Source organism: Artemia franciscana, chromosome 11, assembly GCF_032884065.1.
Source record: "Artemia franciscana chromosome 11, ASM3288406v1, whole genome shotgun sequence".
In the NCBI taxonomy this organism is placed as follows: Eukaryota; Metazoa; Arthropoda; class Branchiopoda; order Anostraca; family Artemiidae; genus Artemia; species Artemia franciscana.
This window is the reverse complement of record NC_088873.1, coordinates 42,674,775-42,694,062: the sequence shown is the minus strand read 5'-3', so window position 1 is coordinate 42,694,062 and position 19,288 is coordinate 42,674,775. Positions and strand designations below refer to the sequence as shown.

Here is a 19,288-nt window from a genome sequence, read left to right as displayed (position 1 = left end):
TATATATATATATATATATATATATATATATATATATATTTAAAGCGCCGGAACCCTATAGGCAAGTGTGTATTCTCCTGATGAGCCCTTGTGTTGGGTTGTTGCCTCTGAATTATTTGTCTTTACTATTTTTATTGTTTGGTAAATGACGACTTATACTTATTGACGACACGACTGCCTGTCCATGGATTATTCTTTATGGTTGATTGTGTATGGCTATGCTGTTTGACCTACGTGATTGTATGGATGAGTAGGGTTAAGGCCTCATTCAAGTGCTGATCTATATTAATCACTAATGTAGGAAAACAGTCTTCCTTTTCTCCTTCTGTCTTCCTCTTTTTTTTTCTTCTTTTTTTTTTAATGGGTTTGTGCTGTTGCATTGGTGATTTCTCTTTTCATTATTTTATTAGACATATATATATATATATATATATATATATATATATATATATATATATATATATATATATATATATATATATATATATATATATATATATATAAAGTTCAAGTGTAGCTTAATTCTCAGAGATACATATTCTCTGACGCAGTACACTAAATTCAAAGTTATTCTCATCTCCTTCTAGAAGCAAAACAAAATTCAATTAAATAGTTGACATGACAAACAAATTCGCTGTTGAACTTCAAATGGTTACTCCATTTGTAGGTGGAATAGCTTCAAATTCCCTTCAAAGAATCTGTAGACCGTGAAAATAGAAAGGAATTCTAAATCAAACAAGTTTATCAGCAAGCAGTATAAGCAGACGAAAATTTACTAGATGTTTTCCAGAGAAATTGCCTATGGATTGTTCTGGGTACCCGGCTGACTGACCGTATTTCAAACAGTAGGTTGTACGAAAAGTGTGGTTCAATCCCGCTTTCTGGGGCTATAATGAAAGAAAGATTAAGATTGCTAGGCCACGTTCTATGGATGAAGGATGACAGATTACCGAAGATTGTCCTTTTTGGCCAACTGTCTGGGGCTACACGGATAGCAGGTCGTCCTTGCCTGGGTTGGGAGGATGTCATAAATAAAGATTTAAAGGAAATGGGAACTTCCTGGGAGGGTGTAAAGAGGGAGGATTTAAATAGATTAGGTTGGAGGAGGAGCGTGCGTAGCTGTGTTGGCCTCAGGCGGCTTGGTGCTGCAGTGAGTTATTAGTAGTATTAGTAGTAGTAGTAGTAGTTATCAGCAATTTTATCCAGAGAAAATTTTTATATCTTTACAGTTTTACTGTTTTATGAATAAACTATTTAAAATATCGATTGGTTTATTTAGTTTTAAAGCTGATGTCTTTTATTTATAAACTTCTAGCAACACATAAAGATGTACAAATATATATGACTAATTAATAGGATGATATTAAGGTGAAACTTATAGGACTAAAAAATAATACGATGAAACTAATTAATGTGGATCAATTCCACTTCCAAGGGCTATAATGAGAGAAAGGTTGAGATGGCTAGAGCACGTTTTGCTAATGCGACCTGTTTTTCAGATTCGGGATTCGAAACAGATTCGGGAATAATCTGCTTTTTGTTTGGCCCTAGTCGATTGGCCAATCTTTGGCTATCCATCATCCTTCATCTGCAGAACGTGTCCTATAGTCATTTCAACCTTTCTCGCATTTTATAAAACAAATCAATTGAAATAAAAACTAAATTTTAGTATAAGATCAATGAAATAAAATACCGATTACAATAAAGTATTAGCCAACAATTTAGGTTAAAAGTTTAGGCAGATCTTGACATTAGATCTAATATCCGTTGTATCTTACATTTATATCGTAACATAAATATACCCCTAACATAAATATATTAATATACCATATTATCTAGAATGAAGCTAATGTTTGAAAGTGGACAACCCCTTAAATTAGGGTTATTAAGGATTTGTAAACTATAAAGAATATCGATTAGTTCATTCAGAGAAACTTCAAGGTTCAATTTCTATATTTTTTATTTTTGTAACATACATAACGACATAGCAAATAAATATTAATAACTAATAGGATAGCAAAGCGGTTTTCAAAACGGTTAATTTTAGATTTTTATTTTACAGAACATGTCTTAAATGAGAACAAATTGACTGCAATGAGGCAGATCTAATACACTACTACTGCTACTACTAACAATTTACCGCAGCACCAAACTACCCGAGGCCAACACAGCTACGCACACTCCTCCATCCCAATCTATTCAAGCCTCCCTTTTTACACCCTCCCAGGAAGTTCCAATTTCCTTTAAATCTTTTTTTATGACGTCCTCCAACCCCAAACGAGGAAGACCTGCGTTCAGTTTAGCCCTTGGAGAAAACGGTTGGTTTCACCCTGGGCGAAACGGTTGGGCGAAAAGGACAATCTTCAGCAATCCGTCATCCTTCACCCGCAGGACGTGGGGAAGAATCTATTCAAAGCTTCCCTCTTTACCCCTCCATGTTTAAATTCTCCTTTAAAACCTCTTCCCGCCCCATTTGTAGACGATCATCTTAGCCCCTTTTCGTTTAGTCCCAGAAGGATAGCCAAAATAGCACAATATTTGACTCTCAGTCATTTGTCATCAGTAAATGTCAACTAGCCATATTAACCTTTCTTTTATTATAGCCCTAGCCATATTAACCTTTCTTTCATTATAGCCCTAGCCATGTTAACCATTCTTTCATTATAATCATAGCCATTTTAACCTTTCTTCCATTATAGCCTTACTGAGCCCCAAAAGTTAATTATTTGTTTTATTAAAAATAATCACTTTCACTCTGTAATTCCTTACTGTTACTACATTTTTTTTTTTTTTTTTTTTTTTTTTTTTTTTTTTTTTTTTTTTTTTTTTTTTTTTTTTTTTTTTTTTTTTTTTTTTTTTTTTTTTTTTTTTTAAGCAAAACAAACAACGTTGAACTATATTTTACATTGTAAAGAAAGAATTATTAATATTAACAAACGAGTTTTTGATCGTTTTTCAACTTGTTTAATATCTCTTTATTTAATTTATTCTTTTTCAATATTCATTTTCGTTATTTTAATTCTTTAAGGCTTTATTTGTCTTTCTACTTTATGATGAAAAGTGATTACTTTGTGATAAATCACCTAGAGCATCTGTATAAAAATTACTTTGTTTATCCAATTTCCCTTCAAGTCTAAAGTTTTCCATTTAGTCCGTTTCCAAAACTGCATCTTTTTAAATGACTTTTCTACTTACTTTTCATTAATTTCATCTATTTAGATTTTTTTTATTCTTTTAATTATTTTTCCCTGTCTTATGAAGAAAAGTTCTTACTTTTTGATAAATCACCAGGAACTTTGGAAAGTTTTACAGTTTATTTGTTTATCCAATTTCCCTCCAACTCTGAGATTTTCTATTTAGTCCGTTTCCAAAACTGCCTCTTTTAGATAATTTTTCTAATTACTTTTTTTTATCTATTTAGATTTTTTTATCTGTTTTGACTGTTTTATCTGCCTTACGAAAGAAAGTGCTTACTTTGGGATAAGTCACCAGGAACTCTAGAAAATCAAATAGAGTTTCTTTACTTATCCAATTTCGCTTCAGGTCCGAGTTTTTCGATTTAGTCCGTTTCCAAAACTGCCTCTTTTAAGTAATTTTTCTACTTATTTTTACTTGTTCTATCTATTTATATTTTTTTTTTATCCGCCTTACGAAAAAAAGTGCTTACTTTGTGATAAGTCACCAGGAACTCTGGAAAGTCGAATAGAGTTTCTTTGCTTATCCAGCTCTCCTTCGAGTCTAAGGTTCTCCATTTCATCCATTTCCAAGATGGCCTCCTTCAAATCCGCGCTGAATTTGGAGCGATCATGATCATTTCTTGCATTAAACATTAATAAGACTTTACCATCGCTCTTTTGGGAAACTTTTATTCCAAATTGATAATCTGTAAATTAATTCTTATCAGAATTCTATAAGTCAGGCAATAACATAATAAAGTGGAATCTTAGAGTGAATTCTAAAAAATAATTACCATTAATGGTTATTAGTTATCTGTTATTATTTTCGTTTCTAACTAAAAGGTGAATTTTACTATTGTAGGGACAAAAAGAACTAAAATAAATTATTCATTCAGCTAGTAATTAGTTCAGTGTCAAGACTAGCCGTGTTCCATTAAGTAATTGATTATATCAAACAACTTGCTATAGAAATAATTTATTTTTATCTTTATATTATTTTTAGAATTTTCTTGACATCCTAGATGAAACTTTTTTCCAAATAAGGTCGATTTTTTTTTTCAACGAGGATAGACCGATGTTAATCTTCTAAGAACTGGGACATACAGGGGTTTTCCAGAAACTGAATTCAATAGTCATCTCTAATCATCAAAGCCAATAGCATTTCTAAGTCAAAAAAGGATCATCCTACTAATTAATTTGCTACCTACAGAAATCAGGCGAAGGCCTCTATAACTACCAAACTCACTCGTATCACTTTTCTTAGCGGTTTACTTAAGATTTTCCTAAAATCGCCAAGTAATTCCCCTTTTTCAAAAATCATACTCATAATCTTCAGTAGCTTATTTTTTGGCCGAAGAGCCAGTACGGCGGGGGGGATCTAGACCAAAATCATGGGGGGCGGGCCATGTGGCAAAGGTGACAATAATTGATTAAATTCCCAATCTTATTCTAAAGAATGAGTGACAATGACACTACCAAAGTTGGACTACCCGTAATTTTGTCTGAGAGAAAGGCTGGAGCAAATTATATGTGTAGCTTGAAAAAGTATACTGGCGCAAGTGTTGACAAAAAACAAAAAAAACAAAAACATTACTAACGTTATCTAACGCTTAGCATTTCTGGTCATTTTTTAGTATAGTAATATGGCAAATCTAGTAAAATTAGTGCAATTGAAGAAATTAATGTGGCAATAATTGTTTGATGCCAGTTTCTGGAAAAAAATTCCGAATTCTGGAAAAAAATGACAAGAAACGCCAAATTTTAGATGGTATTGGTGATTTTTTATGGACACTAGCACGAATTTCCACTCTTGTAGGTTGTCTATGCTTTTTGGCTTATTTTTTTGGTCATATATTTTTTCTTGACAAAAAGAATATCCAACTTTATCAAGCGCTTAACATTCCTGGGCATTTTTTTTTTTTGGTTAGTAATATGGTAAAACTACTACAGTTAGTGCAACTGACGAAACTAATATAGTAATAATTGCTTGATCTCAGTTTCTGGAAAAAAATTCCGAATTTTGGAAAAATTAATGACAAGGAACACCGAATTTTAGATGCTGTTGGTGATTTTCATGTGGACACTAGCGCCGATTTCCACACTTGTATTTGTCCATTCTTTTTGGGCTGGTGATAAAAATAACACCTGTAAGTTTAAAGAGACTTATGATGATTTTCCAATTCCTGGAAAAATATTTCAGCAGCCTTTTCCCTGATTATTCAGTTGAACACCTTTTGGAAGTTGAGCAATAAGCTGAAGCAGCGCCTTTTCATTCTTATCAAACGGTTGAATTGGACGTAGAAGAAAAAATTACCAACTTCGAATGCTAAAAATATCGAACCCACCATTCGATGTCACAGACACCCCTTTTTTCTTTGAGCGACTTAAAATCGAGTTCGCAAAATTCGATCACTGCAAGAATCTTGCATTTCTTTTTTTGTCACACTCATGGAGATCTACTTAAGGGAGTAATCCTTTGTAATAATTTGGAGCGTTGGTGAAATTTGAGAAGGTAGTTTCTCCGAAGAGAGCCGATCAGATACAGATCAGTCAGGTGGTTTTTGAATGCACATCAGTAGGCCTATCTGTTTTTTTGTTTATTTTTCCTGAAGGCAAGCGATTAAACCTCATTACAGATACTGCATAAAGCCAATAGGTTTCGATAAAAGGTTAATATTTTCATACGTTGTTTGGTAAGTGTATCCTAGCTTGTGTCAGGGCTCAGGGATCCAGTTGGAACTTCCAGAAAGTTTTTGTAGGTCGAGGGGTAAGGGGACTTGGAACTTCGGGCTTGGGACAATTTGCCCATAGCCTAGAATTACCGAAATAATTGGCAATTTGTCCATAGTCTGAAACTACTGAAATAGCCCGAATTAGGGTAGGGCCGTATCCGGGATTTTTGTTTGAAGGAAGGGGGTTAAAAAAAACTTTAAAAACACATCAAAACGTGTTTTAATGCATTTTTGTTGCGTTTTTACGAGCCGGACAAACATTTCGAGGGTTCAAAGCCCCTAGCCCATCCCGAGAATGCGCCCATAGGCACAAACTATTTTCTATTCGATCCACTCAAAACAGTATACGCTACAATATTTTTTTGATTATGCCTAACTTTCAACAGGGTCTTTGGCTCTTTAATTTATAATCTCAACAGTCCACTATCATCTTAGTGCCGAGACCCCTCCTTCACGTTCTACAACCAATTTAATTAACCTAAGTAATAGGAAATTTGTTACTATGACAATATAGGGGGAAATGCTTTCAAGCAATAATAAGAGAAAGAGCAGAAGTACAAAGTTGAATCCAATGGAACGGGATATTTCTGGGTATGCAAAGACCTACCCTTCCAAAGACATTTAGAAAGATAAGGAAGACATTTTTTATTTCAGTCCCTCTCAGGAAGAAGTATGTATCACCTCAGCATTCACTAAAAAATAACGATCAATTGATATCAGAGACACTGCATCTAAGCCAGATGTTTCAGGAGCTAGATCTGTCACTTTCTTTTATTCACTAATTGGCAGCAAGGGGACAAGTCAACAAATTCGTACAAATTCGTCTTACTACTGAATTGTCTTTCGAAATAGCTTAAACATAAAGATTCAGGAGTTTTATTTGACAGAGGCCAGGGAAAGAAGGGGGAACACCCATATTACGGTCTGCAGTTACCCTTATTTAATTAAAGTATTACTCATAATGGCCCTCTTGACAATTCTTAAAAATTTGTAAAATAAATATAATGCTACTACAAACTTGTAACAGCACTAGACTACGTCGGAATCACACGTCGGCGTTGACTAACGTTAACTTACTCTATACGACCCTCATGACATTTCCCGACTCTCCACAGCGCTACACTGCATCGGGCTGTCACGTCGGTTAACACTTCTCTTTCGCCTCCCCTGTTTATCGCTCCTTCTTTGGCTAGCTCCAAAAATGCCCAGATATCTAGGTCATTTTTGTAGCCCCTTGCCCATCCCCTTAGCCTATAGCTCCATGACCACAAGATTTAGGCATTTTGGGTCATTCTTACATTACCTCGCTTAAGTTTTCCGTATGTTTGAGTAACAACCCTCAGTTGAGGGTTGTTGAGTAACCCTAAGTTGAGGGTTTGAGTAACAACCCTCAAAATTCGCAAATCTGCTACTTCCAATGCTTCCACTCTAAACTGAAAAACACCACGGACTGCAAGAAGACCCATGACACGTCCCACGGACTGCAAACACCACGGACTGCAAGAAGACCTTTAATCACAGTCCCAATTGTTATCGACCATCAACTTAAGCAGCCTGACAACTCCCACAAAGACTTCGCAGTCTTAAGATCTTTGCTCTTTTCTCCAGAATCCGAAGGCTTATAAGTAGCTTCCCCCTTCACTTAAATCTTAGAAAATGTGACATTTCTCATTCGAAACAAAGCCGTTTCCCCATTTATTAGCTTCCTTATGTCCTCAAATGGGGATATTTAGAACTTTGAAAAGCAAATGTAGATCCTTCAAATACAGAATTCGACCTAAACCTGAGGTAGAATTTAACATAGGGATAAGACTTTTTTGTTTATGTCTTTTCATTGATATTACGTCCTAGGGTCGGGAATATGCCATTTGGCTCTGAGCACAGCCACATCTTTGAAAAGATGGTAGGCCAGGCAGGTACATATTGAGGATGTTATAAGTTACGACGACTCAAGATTGGAATTCAAGCAACGCGTACATAGGGGGGAGGGACTCGGAGCTCTCCTCTCACTAAAAAATGAATCTCAAATTTTCTTCAATTTTGGGACACTTGTTGTTCAAATTATTAATTTTTTTTGAGCGTTCCTCCCAAATACGCGGTTAACCCCCCTGAAAAAAATTCTGCATATGTGGCTGGATTCAAGGTTATAAAAACCTTTAACCTTGAAAATGGTCCCCAGAAATTGAAAAGAACACCACCCTCCCCCTGCGGAAATAAATAGCTTATTTTGAAACATTTTTCTAAAAGTAGGAATATGGCTCATTTCCTTATAATATAGAATCTACTTGGCACCAAATAATTTCCTATTATTAAGGTATCGACCTGGGCTCACTAAGTGTGAGATGATGATGGGGGGGGGGGTGGCTCCTTTCAATTTCGAAGCTGAAGCTTAAAAATAGGAATAAACCCAAACGAGTAAAATATAGGCGGTAAAATAAAGCCCAGGCTGTAAATCAGACACTGCATCTCGACAGCTCATCAGCAGCTCAACTCAAGCAATCTAAAAAATTTATTTTTTCCCATATGATTTCCAAATTTTGTCATATGGTTCACCTGTTTTTCTAGGTTATTTTTCAGATTTACACCCAGTAATAAGTTCCAGTCTAAGAGCTTGGGCGAAATGATAGAGAGGCTTTTAATCACCATGGCCCTGAACAGCTACTTTATAGTCCCTTCAAGCGAGCTACAAATGTTAACTATTATTCCTCATACTGCATATAAATAAATAATGCTGTGATAGATGTTAGTAAATAAGCGAAATAAATAAAAATGACAATTAAATAAATAAATACTGCTACTAAATTTTTTACCGTTACTAATGTTGTCAAATAAAAACCGTTATTGTATGCTAATGTAATACTGTTACTTTCCGTGTACCAAGAGGTATCCCAACCCATTCGTTTTTTGTTTTTTATATGCATACGGAGGTACATGGATGTGGAATAATTTAAAAAGTGAATTTTTTTTTAATAAATTAAAAAGTGGGGAGACCTAGACCTGAGTTTGCCCCCCCCCCCAAGCTGAAACTTAGTTTATTCAAAAATCTTGTCAAAATTAAGATAAACCTGCATAATTCAAGCATCAACAGAAACAGATCAGTTTTTTAGTACATATTTACCTTTATGGTACTATAAAGTATTTTTATAGTACTATATAGTACTATATAGCACTTCCCTGTTACCAAATGGCTCATTTTTAAGTTTACACGGTCATTTTCACTTGATTTGGGAAAATTGGCTCCTACTTTGCCCCCTCCCCAGGATTTTGACGAAATTTCGCCACTGGTAACGTTACGCAATTGTTTTCACAGCTCAATATTAGGAATTGGCTAGGATTTACTGAAATATGCAATTATATAGGCAGATATAAAGCAATGTGCACGGCATATAGTATTCAAGAGCATAAGGAACAAGATGGTTTCACCCGAAGACGAGGGATTCCATTTTCGTGTGATAGGTCTTCTTTTTTTCATATTTTTTTTGTAGCCTATTTTAATTTTTATTGTTATATAAGATCATTAGCTTAATTTTACACAATAAGTTGGCCATAAACAAAATGCTTTAAGAGTTTTGTTTTTATTTTTGCTAAGAACAAAACAACGAGGATAGTCCTCTTAGTGTGTGTTTCTCCGGAGTGGTTGTAGACCAGGTCAGCGGACTAAAAGGTCTTTGCCCCCCCTTGGGTTAGTTGGGAAACACAAAAACCCAAGAGTCACTAACGATCCAAGAACATTAGAATTTATAGTGCCAAAATTGATGGTCTAGTTTCAATATTTGAGTAAAAATCTAAAACTTGATAAAAAAAAATGTTCGCAACTCAGGCACGCAAGTGGTTTTTAGGGGTGAGGGGAGGCAATGATGAAAATAGATTCGATTTGATAGTTTGAATAACAAGTGCCAAGAAAATTCGGGAAAACTTCGGGAATTTCAAGGGGGACTGGCCACGACAACCCTCCCAATAGATGCCCCTCTGCAGGTATTACGAAGTTTTGGAGCGGGTTTTATCTCGGTGTTAGTAAAATCTCGTCATGAACTACCCCTGTTCTAAAAAGGGACCAAATCCAATGAGGCTTTTCTAATGAGGCCAGTTTTTTTTAATGAGGCTTTTCTAATGAAGCCAGTCTTCTAATATTTTGTTCTTGTACAGTGACTAGAGCAATGTAACAAAACGTGACAATTTTCCGTCTGACGTTTATATTTTTTTTTTTTTTTTGGTAATAGCATAAATTGAGCAAATGACCTAAAAATAGGTATTTTTCCACTTGAGGCCACATAAACATTGACGCGTAGCATGCTTAACGACAAAAAATACACCACAAAGTGGGTACAAATAATAGCCTAGCTATTGAACAACTACTAAATAACGACAAGCTACTAATAGCACAAATTATACACTAACTAAGCAGACAAAGATCAAATCAACTTATGTAATTGATTAATTTAGTTCCTTCAAGAACGCAAAACCTTCTTAGAGAAATATGCACAAGTGCCAAAGAGAGGGTGGGCATCCTAAAAGAGCAATATTTGTCTAACGATCCCATTCCCTCAGTATTTTTCCCGTCCCCCTCCGACCAGCCTAGACACAGCAACCTGAATCATTTCTCAGATGACACTACCTTTCCATTTACAACTAAAATGAAATAAAAATATTGAAATGAAATAACTAAAATGAAATAAAAATATTGAAATGAAATAACTAAAATGAAATAAAAATATTGAGAAGCGGTTAAAAATTTTAATACAAAGCGCTTTATAGAAAACATTTTCATGCATACATACAAATAAAAAGTTTAAATTTAACTTCACATCTGGAGATTTTAAAAACAGGAAAACGCTATACAAAGAAAAAAAGAAAAATGAAAGAAAATTCACTTCATTTACGAAGTGAAAAAAAAGACTATAATTTAATTCATTTAGTTTATATATTAATTAGTTTAAGCCAGTTTTATTTGTATTTATTTCCTTTTTTCCGTTTGATTTCGGATGTAAAGCCGAATATTCGGAATTTTCCTATTATTCACATAAACAGCTTTTTTGTGTTTTATGAAATTTATCGTCCAGTTGAACTAAATTAAACTGTCTCGAAGCACTGCCTTTTCATTTATAATTGAAACGAGATGAAAATATTTAAAAACAGTTGGAACTTTTAATAAGACAGAGAATTTTTTTTAAACAAACTTTCTTTTGTATAAATAATAATAACAATCCGAATATTTTGACTTCACACCCAGAAGCTTTTATATGCGGGAAAAAAGGAAAGAAAATACGAGAACTAGCTAACCAAACTACCAGATACCTAAAAAGATGAGAAAAAACATAGGAAAGCTATACAAAAAAAAGAAAAATGAAAGAAAATACTTCATTTACGAAGTGAAATAAAACTTAATACAATGCATTTTGTTTATGCATAATTTTTTAAGTGTTTTACGTGTTGTTTTTCTTTTGTTTCTTCTCGTTGATAAAGGCTTCCAAATGTGAAACCAAAATATTCCAAATTTTATCTATGCATTTTTTTTTTTTTTTTTTGTTGTTGTTCTTGCAAAATTCATCGTATTATTAAAGGTTAACAAATAATTTTTGATTTTAATTAACACAACCTAAAAAAGGACTTCTGACATTTCGAAAGGTTTTTGCCCACTTTAGGGAAACAATTGGGAGGTCCATGTGTGGAAGTTTTACGGACACTTAGCTTAAGAATACCGTAACTTACGAGCTGTATCAAAAAGTCCAACATGAAGTCCATACAGAGGATAATTTTGTCTGAAGTTATATGTTATACTGTTCTTCTTCTTTGAAAGGATCTTGGTAACAACGAGGAGGTCATTAAAAAGGAAGACTTCTCGTTGGTGAATACCAGGTCGCTCTTTCTTCATTACATCAGGCACTTCATAAAGGCGACAGTAGCACACCAAGCGGCGATGAGGGGACACAAGATTCTAAAATACGAACAAAATATAGCTAGTAAATACAGTAGCATTTTAAATAAATGAGTCATCTTCAAGTGAAGCGAAAACTGACAAATTATATGACACATATTCGAAAAGACAGGAAGAATAGTAAAATATTTAAAATTTTGAGTATATTCACAAAAATGATCTGTTTAAGATGAATGCAAATTCAATTATTTTATTGGGGGGGGGGAGGAAAGGTTTTTTTCTATTTATAATTTAATTAATATACAAAAATATATTTTTAAAAACCAAGGAGGGGCTCACTTTATTTTATTTTTTTTTAATTTCTTTTAATGAAAGTATCCCAAAAAGGAATTTTCCAAAATCTAGGGAGAAATGCCCCCTGATTGGGGATCATAGAATTCACTTTTCTTGTTGTTTGACAAAATTCTAGTCTCTTCTGAATCCTTCCCCTTAAATGATTTTTTGTTACGTTCCTGGTGAACATTTTTATTCTTCGTTCTTACTTACAACTCCAGGTATATTAACCAATCCCGCACAGCCCTAGGTATTAACCTAGTTTACTTGTAAAAAACCTGCAACGTTAATGTTTTTTTCCTTTTTATTGGCTTAATATTGGAATACAAAAAAAGCTGTCAGGTTTAGCTTTCTTTTGATCGGCTAAAATTTCAATAACGGGTTAATAGAACAAATAATTACATAAACGGGGTTATTTGGCGTCCTTTCTGACACGCACTACAGGAATGATGTAATGGCTAACGAAAACACGTCATAAAAATAGACCAATGGCATTCAAGCACACTTTTAAGCACGGACGCGAATTACAGTAATTTCTCTTTTTCTTTTTGACAAAAAGTTTATGAATATATTGAGCATGCGCTTGAAGGAGTAAACGGAAAGCTTTTAAAGAGACCAATAACCCGAGGGGGTTTATTCCTGGTGAATATGCTGCAATCGAAAAAGTTGTTTCATACGCACTTTTACCAATATTTTTACTCGTTCCAGTAATCAGAGAGATCAGCTGTTTGTATATCTGTTTATCTTGAAAGGGGTGATACGAGCAGAGAAAGCTCGTCTAAATAAAGTGTGGGGACACATTTTCTTTCTAATTTGATTCTCTAGCAAATAAATTATTTTCAAAGTAAACATCAAATCAATAGCGATACATCAAAGAGGAAGTAGAAGATAACTGATAAACAATTCAAATATTTAAGTTTTACATTGTTGTAGTAATTTTGGAAAAATTAACCCTGTTTTTTTTTTTTTTCAGTCAGCGGACTGATCGGCAAAAAACAATTTTTTTTTTATCTAAGGGCAATGATATAGGTGATCCCAAAAATCCAATTAAATGTTTTCACGTCTTATACTACCCAAAGAGTAAGGGAAACTTATCAGAGTGAAAACTAGAGGTAGTGACGAAAAGAAAGATCAGCATCGCCATCTAGAGTGAAATTTGAATAGTGCCGCCATCTAGTGTTTGACGTTTTACTGACTCTAAACTACTGCACTCTTGTCTTTTGGGGTACTTTAAAATGCAGGGGATTGTAAAGAAAGCGAAATTCCGTCCCTAAATGGTCCACCTGATTAAAGACAAGTAGCCTATATAACCTGTCAATATTTTTCTAACCTGACCTATACTTTGTGCAGACTGGATTTTGACTAAAAATAATTATTGAAGATGAACAATACTGATAAAATTACCAGTTATTGAGAAAATTTAGGCTTTGAATTGTAAAATAATCATGTAAATATCCAATTTTGTTGACATTTTTTGCTTTTTTAATTAGATCACTAGACGCTACACTGTCAGTTGCGCTAGTATTCCTAAGTCCTTATCTTACAGTGTTAAATTGCCAAGGCTCACCTTCTCATTCTCTTTGATATCACCTCCGTAATTAATTTTGCGAGGAAAATCTAAACCGTTTTTCACATTAGTTAGCCTGATAAACTACTTAAAATTGGCAAAAAAACCGTCACATTAATTAACCAAAAACTATGGCCACAGATTAAGGAATAGTGATTGATCATATAATCTAGCAAAAAAATAAATTAATTTAATCGCTTCTCACGACCAGAGGTGTGTTGACAAGCATTAACAAAGCTAAATCTAGTCATGTTTTTCATTCATCAGACTTGTCAAAAACTTTAATGAGAAGTTGTAACGATTAGCTGTTTTTAATTAATAAAAATTATTTTTCGATTCTTAGGGTAAAAAAATAGCCTATATGATTCAACGGGTGAGTGTTTCCACAGAGGAGCCCCCACAAAAGACTTCAGTCAGAGTATGCATGTTTAACTAATAGCTTTACTCCCAAGTTTCCACCAGTGTCGTAGTTTCGTCAAAATCCCGGGGAGGGGGGAAGCAAAGTTGGAGCCAATTTTCCAAAATCAAGTGAATATAATAGTGAAAACTGAAAAATGACCCATATAGTAACAAAAAAGGTAAAGATAAACTAAAGAAAACTGGCCCGTTTCTGAGGACGCTTGAATTATGCAGCCATCTTAGTTTTAACAAGATTTTGGAGAAACTAAATTTCAGCTGGGGGGGGGGGAAACTGGGGCCTGGGGGATAGACTGAGACCTTAAAAGCCTTAAATTCATTTAGGTGTAATCCAAGAACGTATGTAGGGGGAGGAGGGGTTCAGGCCCCCCAAAAGAGTTTTTCCAAATTTTTGGCACTTCTTATTCTGATTATCGAATAAGATAAGTTTTTATGATTGAGCCCGGCCACACACACCCCCCCCCCCCAAAAAATAAAATAAAAATGTGTGCCTGGTGTAATAAATCTTGTAACCAACTGAATAGTATGCCTGTTTCTAGAATTAAGAAAACGATTTCTATTTTCTTTAGCAGTATCGACGGAAAGTCACCCAAAACATAAACGGGGGAGGGGGCACTTTCTAATGATTATGTTACAGTAGTTTGATGGCAATTTATTTTGGATACTGATAAAGGCTAAACAAGGTTAGGATAAACCTTTTTGTGAAGACTTGATGGGCAAAAGAAAGGCAAACAGTCCAAAATTCCACTCTGCCTCCTGCCCCAAAGCGTTAATTTGCCCGCTCCCTGAGATTTTTTACCCCCCATAAGTTTTCAGAAACACCCTCTTGTGGTATTTGCATTGAAAAATACCCTTTTTGGTGCTTTCATCTGAAAAAAGCGAAATAGAAGAGCAAACAGCTCCCAGCCTTATATTTCAAAAAATATTGACCCCCCCCCCCCGATAAAATGACAGAAATTTAAGAATCGGCGCCACTGGGAGAGGAGCAGCTTCTATCAATTTCTAAACTATTCCTAGTTATATAGTATAGTTTTCTTTACTTTATTTTAGGTTTTCTTTAGTATACTTTTCGTTTTATAGTATATTAAATACTTTTTTATGTATATTATACATGGTTATAGTATAGTTTTACAGTATGCCTAGTTATATAGTTTAGTTATGAAGTATAGCTTTTTTAAGTTATATAGTAACATTGGTAATTTTATAAAAAGGCAACGTGACCTCTTTTGTTAATTATGGGTATGAATTAGTTAGTCGAATTTCTCTAGTACACTCAAATTTAGTTATTAGCCTTACATTTATGTTTCGCACGGAATAATCGTTAATGACAGTAATGAAAAGTATAATAATCAATATTATTTTTAAATATTATTATTATTTTTAAGGATTCTTAATATTACTATTTTTAGTAATATTATCAATTATTTATTATTATTGTTACGACTACGGAATATGAATATTCCTGTCACCTATGGACTACGAATATTGCTATCACCTATGGACTACAAATATTCCTATCACATGTGGACTACGATTATTCCTATCACTTACGGAATATGATTATATTAGGGACTACGAATATTCCTATCGCCTATGGACTACGATTATATTAGGGACAACGAATATTCCTATCACCCACGAACGGCGAATTTTCCTGTTACCCATGGGCTACGAATATTCCTACCACCTACGGACTACGAATATTCCTATCACTACGTACTACGGACACATTAGGGACTACGAATATTCCTATCGCCTACGGACTACGATTATATTAGTAACTACGAATATCCCTATCAGCAAACGGACACTTACTAATTTCTTTCCAACAATGCTTTGTTGAACTTTCATGACTTGAGTCACGTGATCTGAACCAGGTTTGAACTCAGACTCCCTAACTCGCTCATAGATACCCTTCAATAGTTCCTTATCTACATCTGCACCATCATCGACTCCTGAAAATAAATATGTCAATTAAAATATATCTAAAAAAAAAACTGTCGAGGTAGTAGGACCATGTACTGCTTATCTTATCATGGAAAATAAATTACGAATTTATGTCTGGAGTGGGAGGGGTTTGCATGAACATTTCTTGATGTATTTAAAGAAGATATATTTTTCTACCTATTCATAGGAAAGAGACATTTTTTTCATCAGTGTCAAAGTCTGAAGAATTAGCAGTGGCGAAACCAGAAATATTATTTTTCGTATAGCCTATTTGTCAGTTGCTGAACAAATTTATCCATGTGTAATTAAAAACTTCACGAAAATAAATACCAAGAGGGAGAGTGAAAGTGACACCTACCCCACAAGATTCACCTCTTAGAAATAGAGTGCATTGAGGTAATGATAGAAGAATAAGAATTTGCATCCAAATTTATACAGCCTGTTGTCTCACCCGTTGACTACTAGGAGGGGGCTATTTAAAACTCCAGCACGGGCCATGCGTCAAAATAGACCAGATTGTAGGCCTATTTCACATTCTTTAAGCGGTGCTTACAGCTGGGCACAAATAGTCGCATAGTCCTATCATGAAATCTAAGAAATCTAACATCTTTTCTAATCCCACAATTTTCTATGGGTCACATATAATTCACCCCTTTTTGTATATTGTTTTTCTTGAAATTTCTCCCTCTCCTCAATTCCTATTTACGAGCCTGTTAGGGTCCAAAACTAAGGAGCCCCTACATACACAGCCTATAAAAAGTAATATGTTTCGGGAAAACAAGCCCAAGAAAACATAAAACTTAGGCAAGTTGTATTAAAATCATTCAAACTGACAGGAAGTCACACGATTCTTGAGATTAAGGGGAAGGCACAGACCCTCCTCCTCCGTGCGTATGTGGTAGATGGTGAAAAACACAAACATTTTCTTAATGGCTAAAACTTTAACGGAAATTCGTTAGCGATTCAGATAGGAACATATGTAGGAGTGGGGGACTTGGGGCCCACCCCTTCCGAAATCATAAATATTCTCAAAATTCTAGGCACATTTTAATCAAAATACCAAATAAAACAAATTTTCTGTTATTGCCCCTTCCCCCACAAAAAAGCATGCGTGCGTGACTAGTGTTTATTGCGCATTGTAATATTGCACACTGCTCACGCACTGTGCACTGCGTGATTTGTGAACAGTGTTTATCAAATATGCATTTAAGCATTGAATTTAAATTCAAAAACGTTTTTTCGTAGCATACCAATATTTCAAAACATGATTAGGGTCTATGAGTTGCTTTGATGTTCTCATTGAAGTAACTCTAATAGCTTCTTTTCCCTATGTGGATCAGTAGCGACAATTGTATTTATTATTATTGGTGGGGGTTTTATTTGTTTTTAGTTTATTGTTATTTCTTTTTATCTTGTGCTGAGGACGCCTAGTTTAGTTACAGGCGAAATATCCGCGTTATTTTAGTCTTTCATCTGTTTTTCTCTCTACTGGCCACAGTCTCCTTTGAGGTTTTTTTTGTGGAGTTTTATCCCTCTTTGTTGTTTATTGTCATGTCTGGCCAGTTTGGCTTAAGAACTGTCATAGGTCTATGTCTGAAGGAGATTCGACGACTGCTGTAGTCAAATCTCAATTCATCAAGATATAGGGAGGGGGTGTATTTACACAACCTAAGGGACATACGAGAAAAGCATTTTTCAATAAAAATATCTGAAAGACATTTTTTTAAGAATCTACGGGTGCGTTTGCCCTCCCTCTGCCCCTACCTCAATTCGAGCGTCTGTACTGTTGCTGAGATAAACTGATTAGAGCTATCTCTCATACAGAGATATGAGTAAACAAAAGACCTTAGAGAGTAGAGACGCTCTGCTTGCCTATTGATTTTTAGATTTAGTGAATCATTTCCTGATTAGGAAAGTTCGCCCATCATTGCATTTCGAGGCAGTTTTCGTCTTCTAAAAGTTATAGCAAAATCAAGGGCGTATCCAGGATTTTGTTCAGGAGGGTTATTTATTTAGGCATTTTTTTTTTGGGGGAGGGAGAGAAACAGGCATAAAAAATTTGTTTATATGCAATTTTGCTGCGTTTTTATAAGTCGAAAAAACATTTCGGGGGAGGGGGTCAAAAACCTGAATCTTTCTGGATGCGGCCTTGAGCAAATTTCTACAGTGTTTTAGTATCCTGAGAGAAAATATCCATGGTTCGATTCGAACAAGACCGAATAGAAATTAAAAAGTGTTCTCTAAGATTTCTTTTGCAGGAAAAAAGCCAGACATGATTGTGAAAAATAATACAGCCTATTGCGATATTGATTTAAAGTGAAAATCAATCAGAATTAGTATATTGCGAAAATACAGAGTTTAACCAGAATATTTTAAACGATGGTATTAAGGTTAGGTGAAAAAAAAAATACAAATATGTAATCAAATTGAAAAAAAAACATAGGCCCTAAGTGGATAATAATATACAGATGCAATCCACCAGAAACAGAAACGATCCATTTTATAATTGCTTTAATTACTAAATCTACTATTTCCAAAAATAATGTTAAGTATATAAACATTTTTCCAACTATAGAAATTGTGGAGGAATTCCAGACAAACCATACGAAATTAGCGAATTTTCAACAAGAATTAAAAATCTATTTGATTTAGTTTGGAAGAAAAATACGTTTATTCGAAAAGTCCCAAAATAAGTAAAAAATAAAAAATAAATTTAAAATTAAAATAACAATTACCAAAAATAAGCAAGAACTATTAAAAGGAATCACTTTACATGGCTCAGTTTCGTTTAATTGAAGAAGTTTTAGACAAGATTAATCCTTCTACTTAAAACCGAAAACACTATATTGTAAAAAAAAAAAGATAATTGGAAAAGTTAAGTAGCAAATGAAGAAATTATATAAAGACATATTATAAAATATGTTAGTGGAGGCCAGAGCCATAGCCATGATTTTTTCTTTCTTTTTTAGGGGGGGAGGGGTAAAAAATTTAAAATACCTCAAAAAAATTTTATATGTCGTTTTTTTGCTTTTTTTTTACGAGTCGAAAAAAACTCGGAGGGTTTAAACCCCCCTGGTGGGGGAGAAGGGGCTAGCAGGTTTCTACGCAGGGAAAATTTCCTGAGAGCCAGCCAATTACAGATAGTAACTAAATTCATTAGGTCAGTTTCAGGAACCTAGGTAGGATTTTTTTAGGGGGGTCAATAATATTTTTCCAGGTGGTAAATAACAAAAAAAATCAC

General features: G+C 34.3%; 1 protein-coding gene across 13 annotated transcripts in view; it reads right to left on the bottom strand.

The window, feature by feature from the left end:
- The window catches only part of LOC136033249 (IQ motif and SEC7 domain-containing protein 1-like), a 359,466-nt gene that overhangs the window by 9,555 nt on the left and 330,623 nt on the right, over positions 1-19,288 (bottom strand). For all 13 annotated transcript variants that reach the window (XM_065713973.1, XM_065713984.1, XM_065713985.1 and 10 more), the window contains 3 exons: positions 15,916-16,055; positions 11,618-11,843; positions 3,668-3,883 (listed from right to left, as the gene is read on the bottom strand). In XM_065713973.1, coding sequence (XP_065570045.1) covers positions 3,668-3,883; positions 11,618-11,843; positions 15,916-16,055 — 582 coding nt within the window. The remainder of the gene's footprint in view (positions 1-3,667; positions 3,884-11,617; positions 11,844-15,915; positions 16,056-19,288) is intronic.